This window comes from Vulpes vulpes, chromosome 5 (genome assembly GCF_048418805.1).
Source record: "Vulpes vulpes isolate BD-2025 chromosome 5, VulVul3, whole genome shotgun sequence".
NCBI lineage: Eukaryota > Metazoa > Chordata > Mammalia > Carnivora > Canidae > Vulpes > Vulpes vulpes.
Window position 1 is genome coordinate 92741326 of NC_132784.1, and position 21248 is coordinate 92762573.

The 21248-nt window shown below is 53.5% G+C and overlaps 1 protein-coding gene across 44 annotated transcripts in view; it reads left to right on the top strand.

The window, feature by feature from the left end:
* NFASC (neurofascin) overlaps nt 1–21248 on the top strand; it is a 181330-nt gene that overhangs the window by 130835 nt on the left and 29247 nt on the right. For 14 of the 44 annotated variants that reach the window (XM_072759380.1, XM_072759381.1, XM_072759389.1 and 11 more), the window contains 16 exons: nt 7–191; nt 1870–2001; nt 4180–4323; nt 5217–5328; nt 5629–5795; nt 6283–6430; nt 7635–7759; nt 8651–8695; nt 9884–9985; nt 10287–10484; nt 11268–11338; nt 12659–12881; nt 14713–14828; nt 16535–16739; nt 17903–18025; nt 19066–19239. In XM_072759380.1, the coding sequence (XP_072615481.1) occupies nt 7–191; nt 1870–2001; nt 4180–4323; nt 5217–5328; nt 5629–5795; nt 6283–6430; nt 7635–7759; nt 8651–8695; nt 9884–9985; nt 10287–10484; nt 11268–11338; nt 12659–12881; nt 14713–14828; nt 16535–16739; nt 17903–18025; nt 19066–19239 (2270 nt within the window). The remainder of the gene's footprint in view (nt 1–6; nt 192–1869; nt 2002–4179; nt 4324–5216; nt 5329–5628; nt 5796–6282; nt 6431–7634; nt 7760–8650; nt 8696–9883; nt 9986–10286; nt 10485–11267; nt 11339–12658; nt 12882–14712; nt 14829–16534; nt 16740–17902; nt 18026–19065; nt 19240–21248) is intronic. The other 30 variants (XR_012001763.1, XR_012001764.1, XR_012001765.1 and 27 more) reach the window with 3 other exon arrangements.

The following is a 21248-nucleotide window of genomic DNA, read 5'->3' on the forward strand; positions in this document are numbered from 1 at the left end:
TCCCAGCCCCACGCCAGACATCGCATGGTACAAGAAAGGTGGGGACCTCCCATCTGACAAGGCCAAGTTTGAGAACTTTAACAAGGCTCTGCGTATCACCAACGTCTCCGAGGAAGACTCTGGGGAGTATTTCTGCCTGGCCTCCAACAAGATGGGCAGTATCCGGCACACGATCTCGGTGAGAGTAAAGGGTACGTTGTGTGTATTTCTCATTATGATGATTTTGCCAACCCTACACACCACAACCACCTTTCACTCTGCAGGGGGATGTGGGGGGGGGGGGCAGGGTGAGTACGGGAGACCCAATAACACACTGGTTAGTGGCAATAGTGATCTGCCAGGGATAGCATCACCCCCCTGCCGTGTGTGTGTGTGTGTGTGTGTGTGTGTGTGTGTGTGTGTGAGCGTGCGCGCACACATGCTCGCTGGGTATGAGGGGCAGGAGATCCATCCTGACTATCCCCCAATTTTTTGCTGTGCCTGGGGCTCCCTCCGCAGGTGAATTTACCCCAATGGGCCATTCGTATTTCACACCATGCCTTTCTTTCATTTTGCATTCCAGTTCACGGTGTGTCGTCTTAGCCCTGTGCTGTGTACTTGTGCATGGTTCTTTCTTTAAAATGGGAGGTTATCATGGCACAAATTATTTTTTAAAAAATCACCTCACTCCCTTCCAAAGCTCCCATCTGAGCTGTTGCAGGCAGTAGAGCACGTGCCTTTACGTGTCCCAGCCACAGGTGGTGGGGTACACCAGTCACTTCTCAGCCTGGGGCTGACAGGATGATTGGGACAGATAAGGTCTAATACCAATGGTGCAAGAACTTTTGAAACACACGCTCTGTTAATTTTATGACTTTGGTTTCAGTACTACACTCAAACCAGGAGTTCTTTTTTTATTTTTTTTAAGATTTTATTTATTTGGGCAGCCCCGGTGACGCAGCGGTTTGGCGCCGCCTGCAGCCCGGGGTGTGATCCTGGAGACCCGGGATCGAGTCCCGCATCGGGCTTCCTGCGTGGAGCCTGCTTCTCCCTCTGCCTCTCTCTCACTCTCTCTGAATGAATAAATAAATAAATCTTAAAAAAAGATTTTATTTATTTATTCATGAGAGACACAGAGAGAGAGAGAGAGAGGCAGAGACACAGGCAGAGGGAGAAGCAGGCTCCATGCAGGGAGCCCGATGTGGGACCCGATCCCGGGTCTCCAGGATCAGGCCCTGGGCTGAAGGCGGCGCTAAACCGCTGAGCCACCTGGGCTGCCAAACCAGGGGTTCTGAACCGTTTTGGGGGTGTCAAGATGTTTGAGAATCTGATCCAAAGGAACTTCTCAGGGAAAAAAATCCACATATCCACATATTCACAATTGGAAGGGATAGCCAGCTCTACCCAAAGCCCAGTGCCTAAGAATGAATATGAGGCCTTTTCTAAATGGTCTGATCTCACAGCAATAGCAACAGATTCCACACAGGCCAACCCCGGGCGCACTTTACCACCTGCGTGGCTGGAGCCCTTGAGTGTACATCGTGAATACCCATGGGGTTCTAAAAGCGTCCTCTGTCCAAGCCTCCCCTGAGAATTCTGATTTAGTAGGTCTAAGATAGGCCCCAGTGTCCATGATTGTTAAAAGCTCTTCAGAGGATTCTAACGAGCAGCCCTAGTTTAAAACTATTGTTCTGTGAACTCAAAATAGAGCGGGCAGCATGTGGTGCCACGTCAGCCACAGGCAGGCAGGGCTGAGTCATCCCATGAGGAGGAGCCCTGGGCAGGTGGTGAGGCCTTGGAGCTGGCACTCAGGGGCTCCTGCCTTCCTAGTGGGAGCCGGTCTGGTGTCTCCTGCCTGCCCCACGCCATCTAACTCTGCTTGCCTTCCAGCTGCTCCCTACTGGCTGGACGAACCCAAGAACCTTATCCTGGCTCCCGGTGAGGACGGGAGACTGGTGTGTCGAGCCAATGGGAACCCCAAGCCCACTGTCCAGTGGATGGTAAATGGGGAACCGCTGCAATGTAAGTAACAAGTCATGGTCCCACCTGGCTCTGCTGTGTCTCCTATCAGAGGCTCCAGATCCCCATCCCTGTGGGCCAGCCCCAGGTGTACCAGAATGAGGTTCAAGAATAACCCCTTGGCTCCTGCTTCTGGAGCATCTCAGATCTTTGGACATCAAGAGGCAAGAAAACTGCCTCATCTGTGTGTGAGAGAACGGAAACCTGTGGTTAAGTTCCCATATTTAGGGAGCATAAAACTCCCTTGGGTTTTTCTTGAATCTTGCATTCTGCCTTAAACAACCGCACAGCCCAGTTGAAGGTCTGGAGACTGGGTCTGCATCTGCGGAGAGCCAGCCTCTGAGTAGTGATGGGGCTTGGAAGGTAGAGCAGAGCCCAGTAACCCACTACCGTTAGTGACCCAGGCCTCACTCTCTGTGGAGGACAAAATGAGAGCCAGGTCAGATATGAGGAAGAACTTCCCCACGAGAACAAAGGTGAATGGATGCAGTTAAGGGGTATGCCCAGATTTGGGGAAACTGAGTCCTACCCAATGGCTGGAGTAGGTGCCTCCAGGGCCCCTTCCAGCCAGGGCTCTTGGTCAGGTTTTCCCATCGTGTCGTGTATAGTTGCATTTACTTTCTAACATGTCCTGGCGGGTCTCTGTAAGAATGCAGCACACTGCACCCTCTACTGAGCACAAAGCTCCCTCCCAGCCAGTGTCCTTCCCCTGGGCACAAGCAGAGCTCCGGACATTGCCTGCCCTCTGCTGTTCTCCCCGTCCTGACAGCACTCTGAGAACAAGGCAGACTGAGGCAGCAAACTTCACGGCACCATTGAATAAATGCAGAGCCTGGGACCCGCAACTAAGTGGTGGCCCTGGAAAGGTCACCTGTCAGTCAAGGGGGGGGGGGTGGCTGAGAAGAAAGTTTGGTCTCTGAGAATTGCCAGAGGAAGGAGGCATTGAAGTTGCTGGTGTGGACTCCTTCGTGCCTTTTTTGCTGATTGGGGACTTGGGGACGGGCGATAAGGATGCTGACTTCATCTTCACTTACTTCTTGCTGACTCCCCAGTCCCGGGCTCAGACGTGGTATCTGTGGCATGGCGCCTCGGGGGCCAGACCCCAGGTTGGTTTTTTGCCCACTGCTGCCATAGGTCTGGGTGATCTTGGGTGAGTTCACGACGATCCAAGCCAAGTCACCTGGCTTAGTCCAGAAACTTTAGAGAGGAAAGTCACCTTCTAGTGAAAGATGAAAGAAGTGGGGGTTATTTACATTTCTAGAAAACTTTATTTGTATAGCTTATTGTCATTCTTTTAATAACGCTCCTCGGAGTGAGGAAGGATGGGAGTAAATCTCCCCTACTTGACAGAGAAGGGAAATGAGGCCTAGAATTTATTGATTTGTCCCAGCTCCAGATAGACATGTGAGTGGGACTGAGACCCCACAGCCACTCCCCAGCATCTGCTCTCTGCACCCCAAGCCAGCCATACTTGAAGAGTTGCGGGGGGAAAGGTCCTCTGTCCGTTTAGGATATATTTCTTGGGACAATCGGGTAGCTTTGGCAAATTTAAGGACTCATTCGGTTTCAACAGGCATTGGCTTATTGGTTGAACTCTGAATGTTTGCACAATGCTCTGTTCAGAGGATGGGAAGTTGGTAGACTCCATCGAGTTGACATTTCTTTGTCCTTTTCAAAACATTTATGTATATGCACAATAGATTAAAATAATTAACAGCAACAATAATCAGTGGGTGCATTCCGGGCCTCTGCCAATGACTTGAGACATGCATTAAAATCTCAGGTTTTCCCCTTACCTGAGGTGATGTGTCATCTCCTTTCTGCACACAGGAGGCTGGAACTTAGAGGAGCTGAATGATGCTGACAAATCATATGGTTGGAATTCAAACACATTTCTGCTTCCACACCTTATGCTGTCAGCCACATCTGCCCAGGTGTTACATAGGTCCAGCAGGGATTCACAGTCCCACTGAACAGACTGAGAAACAGACTCCAGTAGGTTTGACAATGGACCCAAAGTCACAAAGCTAAGGAGCAGTGGAACTGGAGGCTGGGTCTTCTGGGAGCCACCCCGGGCTGCTGCTTCCACAGCACCCAGTCATCTTAGGGAGTCCTGGCCAGAGCCCCAAGTGCCCTCCATCCTGCCCCATTTCTCACAAGGAGCATCTTTCCTGTCTGTAGCGGCACCACCCAACCCAAACCGTGAGGTGGCCGGGGACACCATCATCTTCCGGGACACCCAGATCAGCAGCAGAGCTGTGTACCAGTGCAACACCTCCAACGAGCATGGCTACCTACTGGCCAACGCCTTCGTCAGCGTGCTGGGTGAGTGCACCCCTCCACCTGGTGGAGCCTCCCTGGGGCTTGTTCCTGTCGTGGGGCCCACTTTCTTCTCCAGAGGTCAGCCAGGCTGGGTGGGGTAGGAGAGCAGTGGGGTGGAGGAAGCATGGAGACTGAAGATGGATTTTCCGGGGAGGATGGAGGACTTGAGATCTGGGTGTGCAGATTGTTAATTCCATATGAGGCTCCTATCTCCAGATGAGGGGGGGGGGCCTGTCTCACCCCCTCCCCGTATCCACGCCAACTCTGTGTTCTCGGTGGCCTCAGGGTGGCCTCTGAGTACTAGTGTCACTTCTAGATCCAGGAGAGGGCAGGGGCAGCTCAGAGATACCTTGGGGTTGTGAAGGGGCAGGTTCCTGTTATTTAGCGGCACCACCCAACCCAAACTGTGAGGGTTTGGAATCTAGTGGATAATCTGGGAGACCCTTTGCAAAAGCTGGATTGGGTGGAAGGTAGGTTGAGGGCAGATAGATGAGCTCCCTCCTCCCCAACCCTGGGAGGTTTCTTAAAGGAGGGAGGTTGCAGGGGATCCCTGGGTGGCTCAGCAGTTTAGCACCTGCCTTTGGCCCAGGGCGCGATCCTGGAGTCCCGGGATCGAGTCCCGCGTCGGGCTCCCGGCATGGAGCCTGCTTCTCCCTCCTCCTGTGTCTCTGCCTCTCTCTCTCTCTCTCTCTCTCTCTCTCTTTCTCTATCATAAATAAATAAAAATAAATAAATCTTAAAAAAAAAAAAGGAGGGAGGTTGTGGTGGGGGGTGAGGAACAGGGGTGCTTGGAAAGCTGCTGTGCTGCCAGAGCACATGGAAGACCCGGGGGAGGGGAACTGGAGGAGCTAACCCCCCCAGCTCCCCAGCCAAGGTCCATTCTCTGGAAATTGTAGACGTGCCACCCCGGATGCTGTCACCCCGGAACCAGCTCATTAGGGTGATCCTGTACAACCGGACACGGCTGGACTGCCCATTCTTTGGGTCTCCCATCCCCACACTCCGATGGTAAGTTCCAGACCAGGTCTCACCCCCGGGGGGTGGGGATTCCTCTGGTTTATAGCACTCATTACCCTCCTGGCCCAAAGTAGGTATTCAGTGAGACCAGTGAACCTTGTAGGGTGGAAGCTGGGAGAAAGCTGATCAATCATCGACGTCAGCCCCATCCCTATGCAGAGAAGAAAACCGAGGCCTAGAAAGGGCCAGAGACTTGCCAGGGCTGCCCAGCAGTGGGAGGCAGAGCATCGGGGGCTCGGGGCTGCACACTGCTCTCTCAGTGTGCTGTGTGTCCCGCTGTTCTGTTGTGAGGTTTAAGAACGGTCAGGGGAGTAACCTGGATGGTGGTAACTACCACGTCTACGAGAATGGCAGTCTGGAAATCAAGATGATCCGCAAAGAGGACCAAGGCATCTACACCTGTGTCGCCACCAACATCCTGGGCAAAGCTGAGAACCAGGTCCGCCTGGAGGTCAAAGGTAAAGGAGAGGTTGGTAGGTAGAGGCGGGGTGGGGCAGGCAAGGAAGCCATCTCCTCCAAGTGGTTCCCATGCGCCATTCCCTTTGAAAACACCACACATCACGTCAGATCCCCCATGGGGCCCTCCCGCTGGGCTTCTGTGTCCTCACAGGGCTTCTGGCTGGCCTGGGGGCCGGGAACACAGAGTTCTGCTCAGCTCAGTCCCCGTGGGACTATGAAGAGAAGTTGGAGACCCCTACCAGCACCCTGCTACCCCCCCAGGAAGTGCATCGTAGATTCCCCAGCCAGAGAGAAAGGACATGGGGATTGTTTCCTCTTTGGAATGGCCCATACTAGCCCCACCACCACCATTCATACACCTGAAGGTTCTTTCTGCCTCCTCCCGCGGTCCCTCTAATCTTGAGGCCACATGTGTTTCACTGCGTGGCCACGCGGGGTGGGGGGCAGAGGCCTTGCCGATGACAAGCTCCCTTGGCTTCTGCACAGACCCCACCAGGATCTACCGGATGCCTGAGGACCAGGTGGCCAAAAGGGGCACGACGGTGCAGCTGGAGTGTCGGGTGAAGCACGACCCCTCCCTGAAGCTCACGGTCTCCTGGCTGAAGGATGATGAGCCTCTCTACATAGGAAACAGGTTTCTCTGCTCCTTCCTTCTCTCTTCCTGGTGTGAGTCCGGGCCATCTTCTTCCTCCTTGCTCTCGGTGACACACGGAGGAACCCAGGGACAGAGAACCTGTGGCATCGTGTCCCCCAGGAACTGCCACGGAGGGGGTGGCAGCATCAGTACCTCCCCCTCTCTCACCAGTTCTCCCCCTCTCCTCTTTCTCACTCTTTTCTCTCTTCCCTTCTCTCCCCTCACCCCTTTGCCTCCCTGCTGCCTCCCTCTTCTCTGGGAGCACCCCCATCCTCAGCCCTACTCGCAGTGCCCCTGGTGTCCAGCAGAGGGCAGGGCTGGCCCAACCGCCTGCCACCAGGGTGTTAGTGGGGTGCCTCAGCCCATCGCTTAGGGTGCTTTTACTAGACCTCACTGGCCTCCTATGTCCAGATTTAAGTGGCATGGTGGGAGGGGAGGCATTGAGAGTGTCCAAAAGTCCCGGCAGATATCTCTGATGTGCAGTCAGTGATGGAGGGGGATGGAGAGCCCTCCACGGGGCTCTTTGTTGTCCCCCCACATCTCGGAGGGTGGTTGTGCAGGGCCCTGAGGTTGGCCATAGGGAATGACTGTTTCCACAATCGTCTGGCTTTTCCCAGGGTGTGCTCTGCAGGCAGGCACAGGCTTTGTGCACTCCCAGCTTTCCCGGCCCACCCTGCTCTGTGGTGTCCACCTCCCTCCTCAGGAGACAGTTCAGAGGAGCGCAGGACAGCTGGCCTGAGCCTGGGTGCACAGACTGGTGTGGGCTGAAGGGAGAGCTGGAAGTAGGGGAGGAGGAGGGCTACCAGCCTGCCTTTTGGGGGGTGGACCTAACCGTGCCCTGATTTGGGGGGGAAGAGCACAGCATAAGAAAGGCAGCAAGGAATAGATAATAGGCAATCTGAGGACAGTGAATGTGAGTCTGAATGTGATCAGGGCCACTTCTGCTTCACCCACTTTCCTTTTCCCTTCCATCAAGCACCTAAGTGCTCCAGGTAGTGGTGAAGACCATGACCCTCTCAAATCATTGGGAGGGAGCCTCATGTCCCCTGCGAGGGGCTGTGGCTACCCTGCCTAGCCTGTGATGCTTCCCTCTCACTCACCATCCCTACTCCAGGGAGAAAGCAGGTAGTGCCCAGAGCTCCCCTGCACCACTCACTGTCTACCCACTCGCCCTCCTCCCAACCACTCCCTGGTGCCCCTGCAGGATGAAGAAGGAAGACGACTCCCTGACCATCTTTGGTGTGGCTGAGCGGGACCAGGGCAGTTACACATGTGTTGCCAGCACTGAGCTGGACCAGGACCTGGCCAAGGCCTACCTCACCGTGCTAGGTAACTGCCACTGCTCATACATGCTCTGACCGCCTCCCATCCCACCCCTTCCCGAGGTCAGAGAAGCAGTGAGCCCCACACAGGTCCTGTGGTCAGCCAGCTGGTCAGGGGTGGTGATCTCCTGCCCTTTGATCTAAGAGTTAGGAAGCTGCTCCTTTCAGAACAAGCTGTGCTGGACACCTTGCCTCCTGAGTAGAATCATTAACTCACCCAAATCCTCAACTCATGGGTGCCTGAACTAGAGGGGGAAGGTAGACGAGGGATTCTTCTTGTGATAATCCATACCAACTTTACAGCTACCTCTGTACCACTACGTCAGTTAAAACAGTTCATCATTGAAGCAAGACTGAATTTTGAGTCTGTCCTGCCAACACCCTCTACTAGCCTCCCTCCCCCTCCCACCCTGCTCCTGTTTCCTTAATGGGATTTTATAGGGCACTCTGCACTTAGCAAACCGATTTCATCTTTTCTTGCCCTGTGTCCAAGTTAGACTGTAAATACTAAACCATCCCAACCCCAGGGGAAGATAGCCTTTCCCATCCAGGGAAGAACATCCCCTGGTGTCCCCTCATCACCTCTGTCCTCTCTCTGGGCATCCTATTGCCATTACTGTTGGTACACTCTGTCCCCTCTGTGGCGGCAATGCACAGTCGCTGAGGATGGTGGTCCCAGGCACATAGTGGCATTGGGATGGGAAGCACTCAGTCCCCTCCACACTGTCAGCCATGGAGGAAGCACAGGGGTGTCTCCATGGAAGCAAAGGTGAGGGTGTGCCTAGAACACCTCAGCCCAGGGCAGCCATTCAAACCTCAGCCACCTATTCCCATCCTACTAAAACACCTGTAATCCTGGATAATGTGCTAACCTGAATAACCCGTCTTACCTTTGCAGCTGATCAGGCCACTCCAACTAACCGTTTGGCTGCCCTGCCCAAAGGTAATTTGTACTAATCACAGGACCCCTTCCAAAGCCCTCTCTAGGTAGCTGGGAGGGTGGAGTCCGAGGAGGAAGGTGCTACCAGACAGGAGGTACCACGTATAGGCAAGTGGGTCACACTCTCCACTCGCTGCCAAGTCTGATTCCTTTCAAAGGTCCTGCCCCTTACCTCCCAACCCTGCCACAGCCCTGCTCCCAGCTTCCTCGGAAGTCCTTGGCTGCTCACCCATCCCTTCCTTGTGGTAACCTGTTCTCTCCCTGCCCGCTTTCTCTCTCCCTACACACTTCTCAGGAAAGCCCACGTGCTCCAAATTACCTGTAGGCCCATCTCGTTTGCAGCCTCCCCACCTCTGCTGCTGCACACCCGTTCACAATCTGTATTCACATGTGTGCATGCATACACGAATGTGGGTTCATGTGACCCACCTTCCAGATCCTCCCAGTTACCAGCCAGAGTTCAGAAATAACTGGCTCAAGCAGCCAGGATGGGGAAACATCACATGTACCCCATCAGTCAGTAGTGAGGTAGCTTTACCCCCAGGCCAAGATGGCGCTTAGGAAATCCAGTGAGACAGGAGCCCCCAGTCCTGTTTGGACGCTTGCTGATGCTCTTCTGTCCTCCTCTCCATCACTGAAACTCTGGATTAAGTCCCTATTTCCTCCCTGGCCTGGTCCTCAGCCTTTGTCCCTCCCACACTCCTAACCCAGCTGCCTTGTTCAGCCCTCCAAACACCCCCTGAGCTCCTGTAACCTCAAAGCCTCGGTACACAGAGTAGAAGGTAATTATCCCGAGAAAATGAGACCAAATCCCACACTTCCTTGCCAGCTTCCCTAAAGGTTGCAAGCACGGGTCTCATGAAAAGGGCATCATTTTCCAAATGCTCACACCCTAAGAATACCCACAGAAATGGGGTGGGTCGGTCCCAGTTCTCCCTACACCCTATATCCTTTGGTGCTCTTTTGGGGTGCTGAAATTTTAAGTCTCCCCTTTGTTCTTCCTCAGCCCCCTGAGGGAAGGGGGTAGTCCCTGTGCTGACCTTTCCAGGCAGGCCAGGGCTGTTTTCCACTGGTGGTGACCTCAGCCCCTCAGGGGCCCATCACAGGCCAGAGTCCAGGGCTGGGGCCAGCGCAGGACAGGCTGGCTCTAATTCGGGAGTCCCGTGTGGTGTCTTCTTCCTCTGCTGCCAGGACGGCCAGACCGACCCCGGGACTTGGAGCTCACTGACCTGGCTGAGAGGAGTGTGAGGCTGACCTGGATCCCAGGGGATGATAACAACAGCCCCATCACAGGTCAGCCAGGGGCCCCACGCTCCAATCCAGGAAAGAGGGATGGATGGCGGCCTGGTTTCTGGGAGCAGCCAGGGGCCTTGCCCTGGTTTCTGGTCCCGCTTCTGCCTCCCTTGGCGCGTGCCCTGGGCTGTTCACACAGCACACAGAGGCCTTGGGTCCCCTCAGTGTCTCGGGAGGAATTGTCCCTGGGTCTTTGTCTACCCAAGGCAGAATGTTAAGACTAGTGGCAACTGCGAGGGAGTACCTCACAGAACTCTGTCAACTCAGCTCCCAACCAGCACTGTCTTCCTTGCCCACTCAGACTACGTCGTCCAGTTTGAAGAGGACCAGTTCCAGCCAGGGGTCTGGCATGACCATTCCAAGTTCCCAGGCAGTGTCAACTCTGCCATCCTCCAGTTGTCCCCATATGTCAACTACCAGTTCCGGGTCATTGCCATCAACGAGGTGGGCAGCAGCCATCCCAGCCTCCCCTCTGAGCGCTACCGGACCAGCGGGGCGCGTGAGTACCTGAGGGCCGATGGCCCCCAGTTCCTGGCCCATGGAACGTGGGTGGGTCACCTAACTTCTCCAAGGTTGGACTTTCTCAGCTGTGAAACAGGGTATAATGACAACACCGCCTCCATCACGGGGCTGTGGGGAGGCTTTTGTCTGAAAATGCGGGTTGGGTACCTACCCTGATGCCTGGTGTGTAGCTAAGTGCACAGTGAATGCTAACTGTGATTATTATTATTAATATCCTTAATAATTCTTGATGATCTGCTTTAAAGGGAAGTGCTATGGCAAAGATCGGCAGGAGAAAAATATAATCTGGTGTTATGTCAGATTTCTTTTTCCTATCATGCTTGGGTAATGTTTAGATTTCTGAAAATATGCCAGCTCATTGAGAGTGGAGCTGCTTCCCCAAAATGTTAAATGCCAGGGATAAACCAGTCTGATATTAAATTGATTTAGTGGATAATCCATGGAGGGGATAATCCACATTGAATTGGCTGTCGGGACCATCCAAAGTATGGGAAGCCTTATGATAAATGCTGTCTGGTGAGGGATTAAAATTCAAAAGAAATTAGCCCTCCTTGGGGGGGGAGAGTGGGGGTGAAGTCTTAGTTAGGGAAGCATATCATACACCTGAGAAAACAGCAGAGCAAGTTTGGTTGCCTGTGGGACTGAGGGCGCAGAGAGATGCTGGGGAAAGATGGGGCTGGTCGGCTGGGAGGGAGAGAGGTTGCTCACTGCCCCTGGTGGCACAAATTGGACTTGACCTTTGCATCCACTTGGGTTCTAGCCCCTGAGTCCAATCCCGCTGACGTAAAGGGAGAAGGGACCAGAAAGAACAACATGGAGATCACTTGGACGGTAAGGGTCCCACTGTCCCCCCTGATGGGCCCACTGTCTTGGCCTTGAGTACCTGGGAGCCCTTGCTCTTTATGCCCCTGAGACCCCAAGGCCTCTGGACCTCCAGAGACTAAACTGAAGCATGTCTAAGAGCAAGAGTTAAGACAGGAGATAGGAGCAGAGGTGACCAAAGAACGTAGCTAGTTTGGCAAAATCAGAGAGAGTACAAGCAAACTAAAATGGTCTTCTCTCGGAGAGGGAGGGGTATAGGTGGGCCTCTAGGAAAGATTTGGCCTAAACATCTAGACCTAGTTTGGGTGTGTTCTGGGGTCCTCCCACTGGAGATGGCTGGGGGTAGAGGGGAGACCAGACCCGAGCTGCTTTCCCTGCAGGCTTTCTTTTAGTACAGGAATGAAGATGATGCAAAAGCTTCCCTACAGGCCAAGATTGAAAAAAAAAAATCTCATCTTTATCTTGGCTCAAAAGTCATTTTGAGACCACATATCCCAATTTTGGTTTGGAAAATATAGTCAAACCAAAATTGGGATATGTGGTCTCAAAATGACTTTTTTCCAAACCACTTCCAAGTCTGAGAAATGCACATTTAGCCACTGAAATATTAACATTTCTGTGCTGTCACCATGGGTAAGAGAAGCAGGGAGAGACAGCATGTGGGATCATGGCTATCCCCATCCTTCTGAGGGCTTGATCTCACAGCAGCCTGGGCAGCTGGGCTAAGCCCAGGTTCAAGACACTGGGGCTCATCTTTAGGACCTTGCAAGGACCAGCTCTTGGTCTACAGCTCTGTAGGGTGGGCTCCCATGGGACAGCTTCCTGGACCAGGCCCTTAGGGAAGAAAGAACAGAGTCATACACACCCCTTAGGTACTGGGAAGGACAGTATAGTCACACATGGATTCGGTAGAACCCAAGTCAGTTCTGGAATTCTGAGTTCACTGGTAGTGGGCATGCTGTGGCTGGCTAACCCAAAACTCATCCCTCTCCAACTTCAGAGAATATTCTATTATTTTCTTGTTTTGTTCTTCCTACTGATGCATCACAGGAGAGTCCTGTTGGACATACAGCTTTGGCTCCCTATGGACTTGCAAATGTGGGTGGCTCTGGGAGTCAGAGTGACTAGGTTCTTGAGTGTGAAGCTCATGTCACAGAAGAGCTACATGCTGCTGAATTCATAAGACTCTGGGCATTGGGGGACTCAGTGTGAGGGTGGCATGCTCTTCCAATGCTGGGCAGATCGGGGCAGAATGGCTGGCACAGAAGGAGGGTGCAGGCTGTGGGTGGGCCTGGGTTCCACCCCTGCCCTCCATCTCTCCCTGCTCAGCCCATGAACGCCACCTCTGCCTTTGGCCCCAACCTGCGCTACATCGTCAAGTGGCGGCGGAGAGAAACTCGAGAGACGTGGAACAACGCCACAGTGTGGGGCTCCCGCTACGTGGTGGGCCAGACCCCTGTCTACGTGCCCTATGAGATCCGAGTCCAGGCCGAAAATGACTTTGGGAAGGGCCCTGAGCCAGACACTGTCATCGGTTACTCCGGGGAAGACTGTGAGTACCCTCCCCTGCCCCAGCAAGGACCCACACAGCTGGGCTGCACAAAGCCAGCCTCACAGACCAGGGACCTCAGGGTGGGTCACAGGACTTCCAAGAACATCTTGGGAGGACAGCCGATTTCCAGGAAAGAGAAATTCCCTAGAGTGACCTGGGACAAACAGGCCCCTGATGTCAGGAGCAGAAATGTCATCACCTGAACTCTAGTTGGAATTACTGAACATCATCACCTGCTCCAATATTCCCATTTTATGGATGTGAAAACTCAGGCCCTAGGAGGGAAAGCTCTTGCCAGTACTATACAATGGCAAATGTCAGGCTTGAAAATAGAAGCCGGGCCTTCTAAGCTACCTTCCTCCAAGCCTTGCTAGGGCCAAGACTTCAAGATTCTCCCTCCCAAAGAGCCATAATTAGATTCCTCCACAGGAAACAGGGCCACAGGCCAGATTCTTGCCTGGCTCCCCGGGGGAGACCTCGAGAAATAGAAAAGGCCTCCAGAGCCCCAGACTGGAATGATCCAGATCAGCTACCAGCTGGCATCCCAGTGTTGCTCTTAACCTTTGGAATTGGGCATGCAAAGTAAAGTTTTTGGGAAGCTAGCCTTTGTACATGATTCTGGGCATATAGGTGGAAGTATGCACCTGGCTTTTAAGATGGCAGTGGTCTCCCTCTCCCAAACACATCAGTGGAATAGGCTGCTGAGCAGCCCCTCCTGGTCAAGGTGATCCAAGGAAAGATCATGTAGATGGATACGGTGACCAGAAGGAAGGGAGGAGGAACATCTTGGGGGAATTGCAAGGGCCAGTGCTAGGGATTAAGAATAGGGTCTGTGTTGTGCTGAGTCAGGTGGGAAGAAGTGGGCCCCAGGTACCACGTTTCTGGAGGTGATTATGGATTGGACCCACTCTGTAATAAGTGGGTAGTACCAGCCGACTCTGTCCATCCTGCTCCTTGTCTCGTGGTGCAGGCACTTCCAGACAGGGGACTGGCGGGCATTACTGGCTGGTGAGTACAGAATGGGTAGTGTCTAGTGGACTTCGTGAACCCGCCCCCAGCTTCCATGGCACCTGCCCACCCCCTCAGCCTGTGCTCTGTTGGGCAGAGTGCAGAAAAAGGAGGTACAAATCAGCTCCAGCAGAGGGAAGGGGTCTGTCTCTCCACATAGTCAGGATCAGAATCCCCTCCTGAAGGAGGTTGGGACATCTTCAGTATGTAGCTGATGTTTCCTGCAGGGTGCTGGTGGAAAATGAGTGTCATTCAAAGGGGGCTATCTCTAATGTGAGGACAGGGTTTGATGGAAACTAGCAAGGTATCAGAAACGACCCAGAGGGGTAGCGACAGCAGGACCCTGCTATGACATTCTGAGCCTCAAAGGGCCAGGGGACCAAGTGCCCACCCTCCCTCTCCTCCTGCCCTGGGGTCTCCTGTTGACCTTTCCTATTGAGCAAACCCGTCTGGTAGCCTGTGAATAGCAGGACCCACTGACACAGTCCAAAGAAGGGCAGCCTGCTGGGACACAGAGCAGGTGGAGAAAGGTAGTGCATTGGGATGCAGGGGCAAACGGAGGCTACCCAGCATGGGAGGATAGCAAATAATTGCCCTCCAAACATGTAGGCAGATCCATCCCACCCGATAGCCGCCCTTTTGTGCTGGCTTTTTCCCACTCCCCCAAGTGCAATCTTGTGGAACAGTCATAGCCCTTGCCTGCATGGAGTACCCAGTGTCCAGAGGAGGTGGAGGCCCCAGCAGAGAATAAGTCCGAGAGGACCCTAGAGTCCAGGGGCCAGCCCCGCTCGCATAACCAGTTCTCTGTCCCAAAACATTGCAGATCCCAGGGCTGCACCCACTGATGTTAAAATCCGAGTCCTGAACAGCACAGCCATCAGTCTCCAGTGGAACCGCGTTTACCCTGACACAGTCCAGGGCCAGCTCAGAGAGTACCGAGTGAGGACACCAGCTCTCAGCCCCGCCTAACCACCCAGCTTGCTAACCAGGGCAAGGGTGTAGCAGATGCAGGCCATGAGATACCTGGAAGGGGTCCTAGGGGTAGTTGTTGGATCCAGAGTTAATTCAAGAAGATGGTGTTGGCTGTTCAAAAATACACCTGGAAAAAATTTTTTATCTATATCTATATCTATATGTATCCAGGTGTGTCCTGCAACAGATATGCTGAGATTCTGCTCAGCAGAAGATCACATGAAGAGTGGTGGGTTTGGGTTGATGCTGCATATCGCTCATCATGCTCATAATACATGTGTGAGCAGACACACATGTATCTTAGGAGCAGTGTTGAGGCAGCACTGAGCTACACCCCTCTCCTAATGGCCCCTGCTGGACTGCTTGCCTCACCCAGTCTGGTTTCATGAAGCCCTCACTAACAAGGCAGAGCCACCAAGACATTATAAACACTTTCCCTGTTGTCGCAGCCAACTCCAGATTCTCCAGCATGTGGATTATCAGGGCCCTTGGCTTCTCCTGATCTCCCTGCCTATGGGCAGTTTCTGCTCACATGTCTCTCCTCTTTGCAAGGGTGGGCTGAGGCGGGGAAAAGAGGGAGAAAACCAGGCTATGCCAGGCTCTCCCTTACACATAGCTTTATTTAAAAGTTGCCTGGGAAGTGACAGAGGCTGTAGGCATGGGATGCTGCAGGTTCTGTGACTTACAGGTCATTGAGAGTTGGCTGATGGACAGCTGGGGACAGAATGGAAGGGATCGGTCTCTTTTTAGGACATCAATTCAGTAGGACACTAATAAGGAAGACAAGACAATGTGTACACTTAATGAGCTCTTCCCCAGCACTCGACTCGCACCCTTAACCTACTTGCCTGGAGATCATTCCAGCTAAAGCTCCCCTTGGGTCCCCTTCTCAAGTGTGGATCTCCTCCTCTTCCTTTGCCATCGGAGGCCCAGGTAATGGTGACACGGTAGCCCGACCTGGGCCTTCGTACCTAGTGCTAACCCTACCTTATGTCCCAGACCTCTTGACTCTATCCTTAACACTATCACCTTCTCAAGGCCATCCCATCCAGGATCTTGCCACCGGGCAGCCTGGTGTCCACTGACTTGGACTTGTGTCTATCGCATTCTAAAGGTCTTCAAACAATATTAAAAGAAACCGCTTGACTTCAAAGGATTAAATCAACTCTCATATTCAGACTTGTGGGGGTAACCTGTTACTTTTCAACTCCTGCTTCCTGCCAACCTAAAACCATACTAATCCAACTCAAGGGGATGTGGCCTTTGAGCACAGAAGAGAGCTCTCCGTGCCTGCACCCTGGGCTTATCATTTGTGGTTCCAGCATGAACTCCATGAGCATCTTGTTCCCGGGACTGGAATTAAGTGTCATGATGGAAGTAAGCACCAGCTCCATCAGTAACTTTGGCCAACTTGCCTACTTCTGAGAGAGGCAGTGTGGCTCAGAAAATGATTGAACCCCAAGCCCCCATGTCCTGTTTGACATCAGTTCACACTCACTAGGGGCTAATGAATGGGGCCTCTAAGGCCACTGCCCCAGCCCAGGCGGGGCTACCCAGGGCATTCGGGATTTGGAGCCTGTGGCAAGCAGAGGGCAAATTGTCACTACCACTGGCACTAACTACTAACCCGGCTCCACCTGACCACCCCTCACCGGCCTGCCTCTGTCCTGAAGGCCTACTACTGGAGGGAGAGCAGCTTGCTGAAGAACCTGTGGGTGTCTCAGAAGAGACAGCAAGCCAGCTTCCCTGGTGACCGCCCCCGCGGCGTGGTGTCCCGCCTCTTCCCCTACAGTAACTACAAGCTGGAGATGGTCGTGGTCAATGGGAGAGGCGATGGGCCTCGCAGTGAAACCAAGGAGTTCACCACCCCGGAAGGAGGTAGGTCTGCCCTGAGACTCTGCAGGGTGGGGCAGGACAAGGGCAGCACGTCCAGGTGGGCCTCGAGCAGCCCCAGCATACATTGGCCAGACAGCACAAGGTGACCTCTGCTGCGACCCCCAAGGCACCTACGTCCTGCAAGCTGAGCCGCTCCTGCCATCCCCCGAGTGCTGCATGACCGGCTGGCCTGCCCTGACAGGACTGTGTATCTCAGGAGAAGACCTGTATTGCCTGCTGACAGAATTCCAGAAGGGCTAGCGGACTGACCTTCCCCCCTACAAGGGTGCTGCGGGAGCCCTGGCTACCCCCTGACTCCGGAGGTCGAAGCACAGTCTCCCTGACCACCAGAAGCACCCGGCTTATTCCCCAGCACTCAGGACCTTCAGAGTTCACTCAGCACTGGGATCCAGAAGCTTCTGTCTGGACAGGTGGCCCGGCAGGGGGCGCCCTGCCTGCTGCTGGTTCCAGGTCCCCCTGGCCCTGGGAGGCAGATTCCTGCAAAGCTCACTACTGTTTATCAGCTCGACATTTGCCGATTTCTCTTCTCTTTCTCCTCCCTCCTTCCTTAATGGCTTCCCCCATATTCTTCTTCTCTTCCTCCTTCTCTATTCTTCCCTCTTGCTTTCTTTATTCCTCTCTTTCCTGCCCCACCCCCCATTTTGCTTTCCATCTCCAGCCTCCCCATCGCCCCCGCTCCTGGTGCCCTGTCCCTGAGTCCCATCCTGGGTTTCTTTCTCCTCGCCCCTGAACCCACATTCTCAGCTCGGAGACTGAGAATCCTCGCCTGAGGACTGGGAACTGCGGCCTCTGCATACACAGCTGTGGTTGGGTCCCTGAACAGCTCGAAGGCATCTTTGCAAGGGAACAGCCTAACGTATGCCCAAACCACCGTCGTTGCTAAAGGAAAACCTGACTTCTTCCCCATTTTAAACAGAGTCTGACCCGTGTGTGTCGTAAACGGGAGGGATACAGCATCCTGGCTGGGGCTGAGGGCTGTGCCCCCTCACCCCCATGGTCCTCCTGGGTTCTGACGTGGCAGCCAACCAGCGTGGGGGTTGCCCAAAGGTCCATGCCTTCATACTTGTGCTTTGTTTTTTTTTGTGTTTCCTCATCCTGCCTCTACCCACCCCTTCTCTTCCCCTGCCCTCTCCTCCTTCCCCAAGTACCCAGTGCCCCCAGACGTTTCCGAGTCCGGCAGCCCAACCTGGAGACAATCAACCTGGAATGGGATCATCCGGAACACCCCAATGGGATCCTGATCGGATACACTCTCAAATATGTGGCTTGTACGTTCCATCCTTCTTTCTCTTCATCTGGGATTCAGAAACCCCATTCTCACCATTTCACTAAGGAATCGAAGTAGAAAGCCTATGGGTGCAGAGAACAGTGCAAAGGGATGGAAGCGCCAAGGAGAAAGTTCCCCGGGGTGTTAGGTGAGGCAGGTGAGAGCCAGCCCTCTGCTCGCCTGACAGCTCCTTTTGCAGGAATCTTCTAGTTGGCCAGGGAGAAAAAGGGAACTTCTGATCTAATGAGGAACTCAACCTCGGCCCCTCAGGGATCTTAGAGTCTCCAACACCTACAAGTTGTGCACTTCATCCAATGAGGTAGATTGCATACAAGAGAATCCACACAATACTCGGGGACAGTAAACAAAGTGTCACGTATGGTAAGGCAGCTGTATCTTGAGTGACTCAGTCAGGAACGTGGGCAGGGAAGACCTCACCAAAAGAGCTTAGTGTCACCGCTGGAGGACAGGAGTGTCATTATATTTGAAAAACCTCTAAAGTAGGTGATGTCGTACCTCATTGGGAAGCTCAAAGGGCCAGGTGTTGTGTTGTTGACGATTTTAATAGCCGACTGTGTGCTTGTACGCTGCTCTGAATCCACCTCTGGACCTGACCATTCCCCTTTGAGCTATACTGAATAGGCCTTTTACAAAGGAGGCATTAATGATCAAAAGCTCTAGTGGTTCTGCCCTAGTTTTGTTTGAAAGGAAGAAAGGAACTCAAAAGTTTTGTCCTCGTTAAAAAGGCCTGGGGATTATAAACTAAATCTTTCAGAATCAGCCACATAACTTTATAGTGAGCTGGAGATAATGAGATCAGTGAAAAAGTCTTAACCCCTGGTTTGTCACTGAAGAGCCAGAAAGTTCTTGCCCAGCAGTCTGCCCTTGAACCCAAATCTCCCATCCCCAGGGTCGGGGATCAGGCCCCACTTGTTCCCCTTGCCGCAGAGTCGGGAAGGCTTTCTCCTTCCAGCTGCAGAGTATATAACCCACCATGGCCAATGTTACTGAAGTTGAATTCACTTACCTATTTCTTCCCAGTTAATGGAACCAAATTAGGAAAGCAGATAGTGGAAAACTTCTCTCCCAATCAGACCAAGTTCACGATGCAAAGAGCAGACCCCGTGTCGCGCTACCGCTTTACCCTCAGTGCCAGGACGCAGGTGGGCTCTGGGGAAGCAGTCACAGAGGAGTCACCAGCACCCCCAAATGAAGGTAAGTGCATTGCAGCAGTTTTGGGGTGAAAGATCCCGGCTAATCCAGATGCCTAGAGAAACACCCTGGCCTGGCCTTCTGGCTGGCCGGCCTTCTGGGATGGAGAGAAGACAAGGCTGCAGGTCCTCCAGCCCCCAATAGAATACAAGAGAACCCATCTCCTATGCTGAGAGGTAGATGCTGGTGATGTATCTGGAAAACTCAGATCTTCTTAGATGGCTGCAGTCAGACCTGATCCCCACTTTGTCTTGACTTGCTCTGTTACTTAACATCTATCATCTGTCCTCCTGGGGCGGGGACGGGGGTAGGTATAAGGAAGCAAGCCTGAGTCCACAGTGGAGATGACCTGAGGAAAAGCACATGGAAAGTAAACTTGCTAATGAACTTCAGAGAACTGTGGAAGTGTTCGCCTATCGAGAGGGGCAGCACTGTTACTAAGGTTGCCTGGGGAGGGCTCTGGGACACCCCTTCTCCCAAAGGCACGTGGGCCAAAGAGGGAGGGAGGCCTTGATTGAGGCTATTTGCCAGGATAATGAGCTGAACAGGAGGTGTAGTCTGAGCTGGGTGGGATGTCAGGCCATGGGGAGGGGGTGTTGGGGAACAGCCACTGGCCAAGCCAGCTTCCCCAGAGCGAATGCACTCAGCTCTTGGCTCCTGGCATCTTCCACCCCGCGGAGCATCCCCCAGAATGCACCTGCCTGTGAAGGCCACTAGAGGGGGCTCCAGGCTCACTTGTACCCAGGCTGGTGCTCAGAACCTGCAGCGAAGGGGGGAGGTCAGGTTTATAGAAGCCCGGATATTGGCAGCCCCCCTCCAGAAGGAGGGGACTCCCTGCCTCTCCAGAGGTACAGTGGTGTATTCAACAGCCATTTCCTGAGTACCCACAACATGAGGTGCCAGACCCTGTGCCAAAAGCAAGGAACACAGTCTAGAAGGGGAGACATCCACAGGAATATCTAATTGCTGTTCAACATGAGGAACGTTACATTTAGCACAGGCTGTGCAGAGGAGGGCTCGGTTCTACAAAGGAAGAGACAGTGTGAACAGGGATTCTTAAGGGAGATGACAGGTTACTCTGTGCAGTGCTTGCCCAAGAAGGCTGAGGGGCGACCCCCTGCCCCTGGCCTAGATTGGCCCTCCCAAACACCGCCTCCCCACCCCAGGAGAGCCTCGGTGCTCCTTCACTGGGGCTGCCAGGCCTGCTGCCAGGGCTCCCAGGTCAGCTTCAGAGCAGCCCTGCCTCCCTCCCCAATCTGCAACCCCCCTTACCCGGCCAGCAGACCAGTGCTGGGACAAGCTGGAGAGGAGATAGGCAGAAGCTGGAGAAAGGCCGACTGGGTCATTCTCTGGTCTTGTAAGCCAGGCCTGAGCCACGCAATAAGCTCTCCTCCCTCATCAACCCCCCCGCCCCGGCACTTGGGCAATTTATTATGGCGGGGGGACTTTGTGGCTAATAATATGCCTCTTACCAAAAGCCTGGCCAGACAGGGGATAGTGCACTATCCTGATGACTCAATTCTATATGGAGAGACATAAAGAGAGTCCCTTGTCCCTCCCCATCTCCGGCCCAATACAGAATATCAGATCAACAAAGCCCCATTGTCCAGCCTTAGTGACCACCCTGGGATACGTTCTGGGGCCCCAGGGGACAAGAACACAAAGGGAAACTTTCTTCTCAATTTAGAGTTGCAGTAAATTCAGGAATTTCTTTTAGGGTTCCCAATCCACAGTTGGGTTTCTTATTTCATAAAGTACAGCTGGTGGGAAAGAACTGGGGCAGCAGACCCTCGGGACAGGGGCCTCAGGGCTGCAGTCTGTGGCAGTTCCTAGGCCTTCCAGGGCTGAGATGGTGTGGGAGAGGAGTCATGAAATATGCTCACCCCTCCTCCATCCACTGCAACACTCTTTACCATCTTCCCACAAAGATACAGGAACCATCCTTTTGACTAGGGTAGATGTCCTCCTATGCCACCTACACCTTATGGTATCTTGGGTGGTTCTTGGCATCG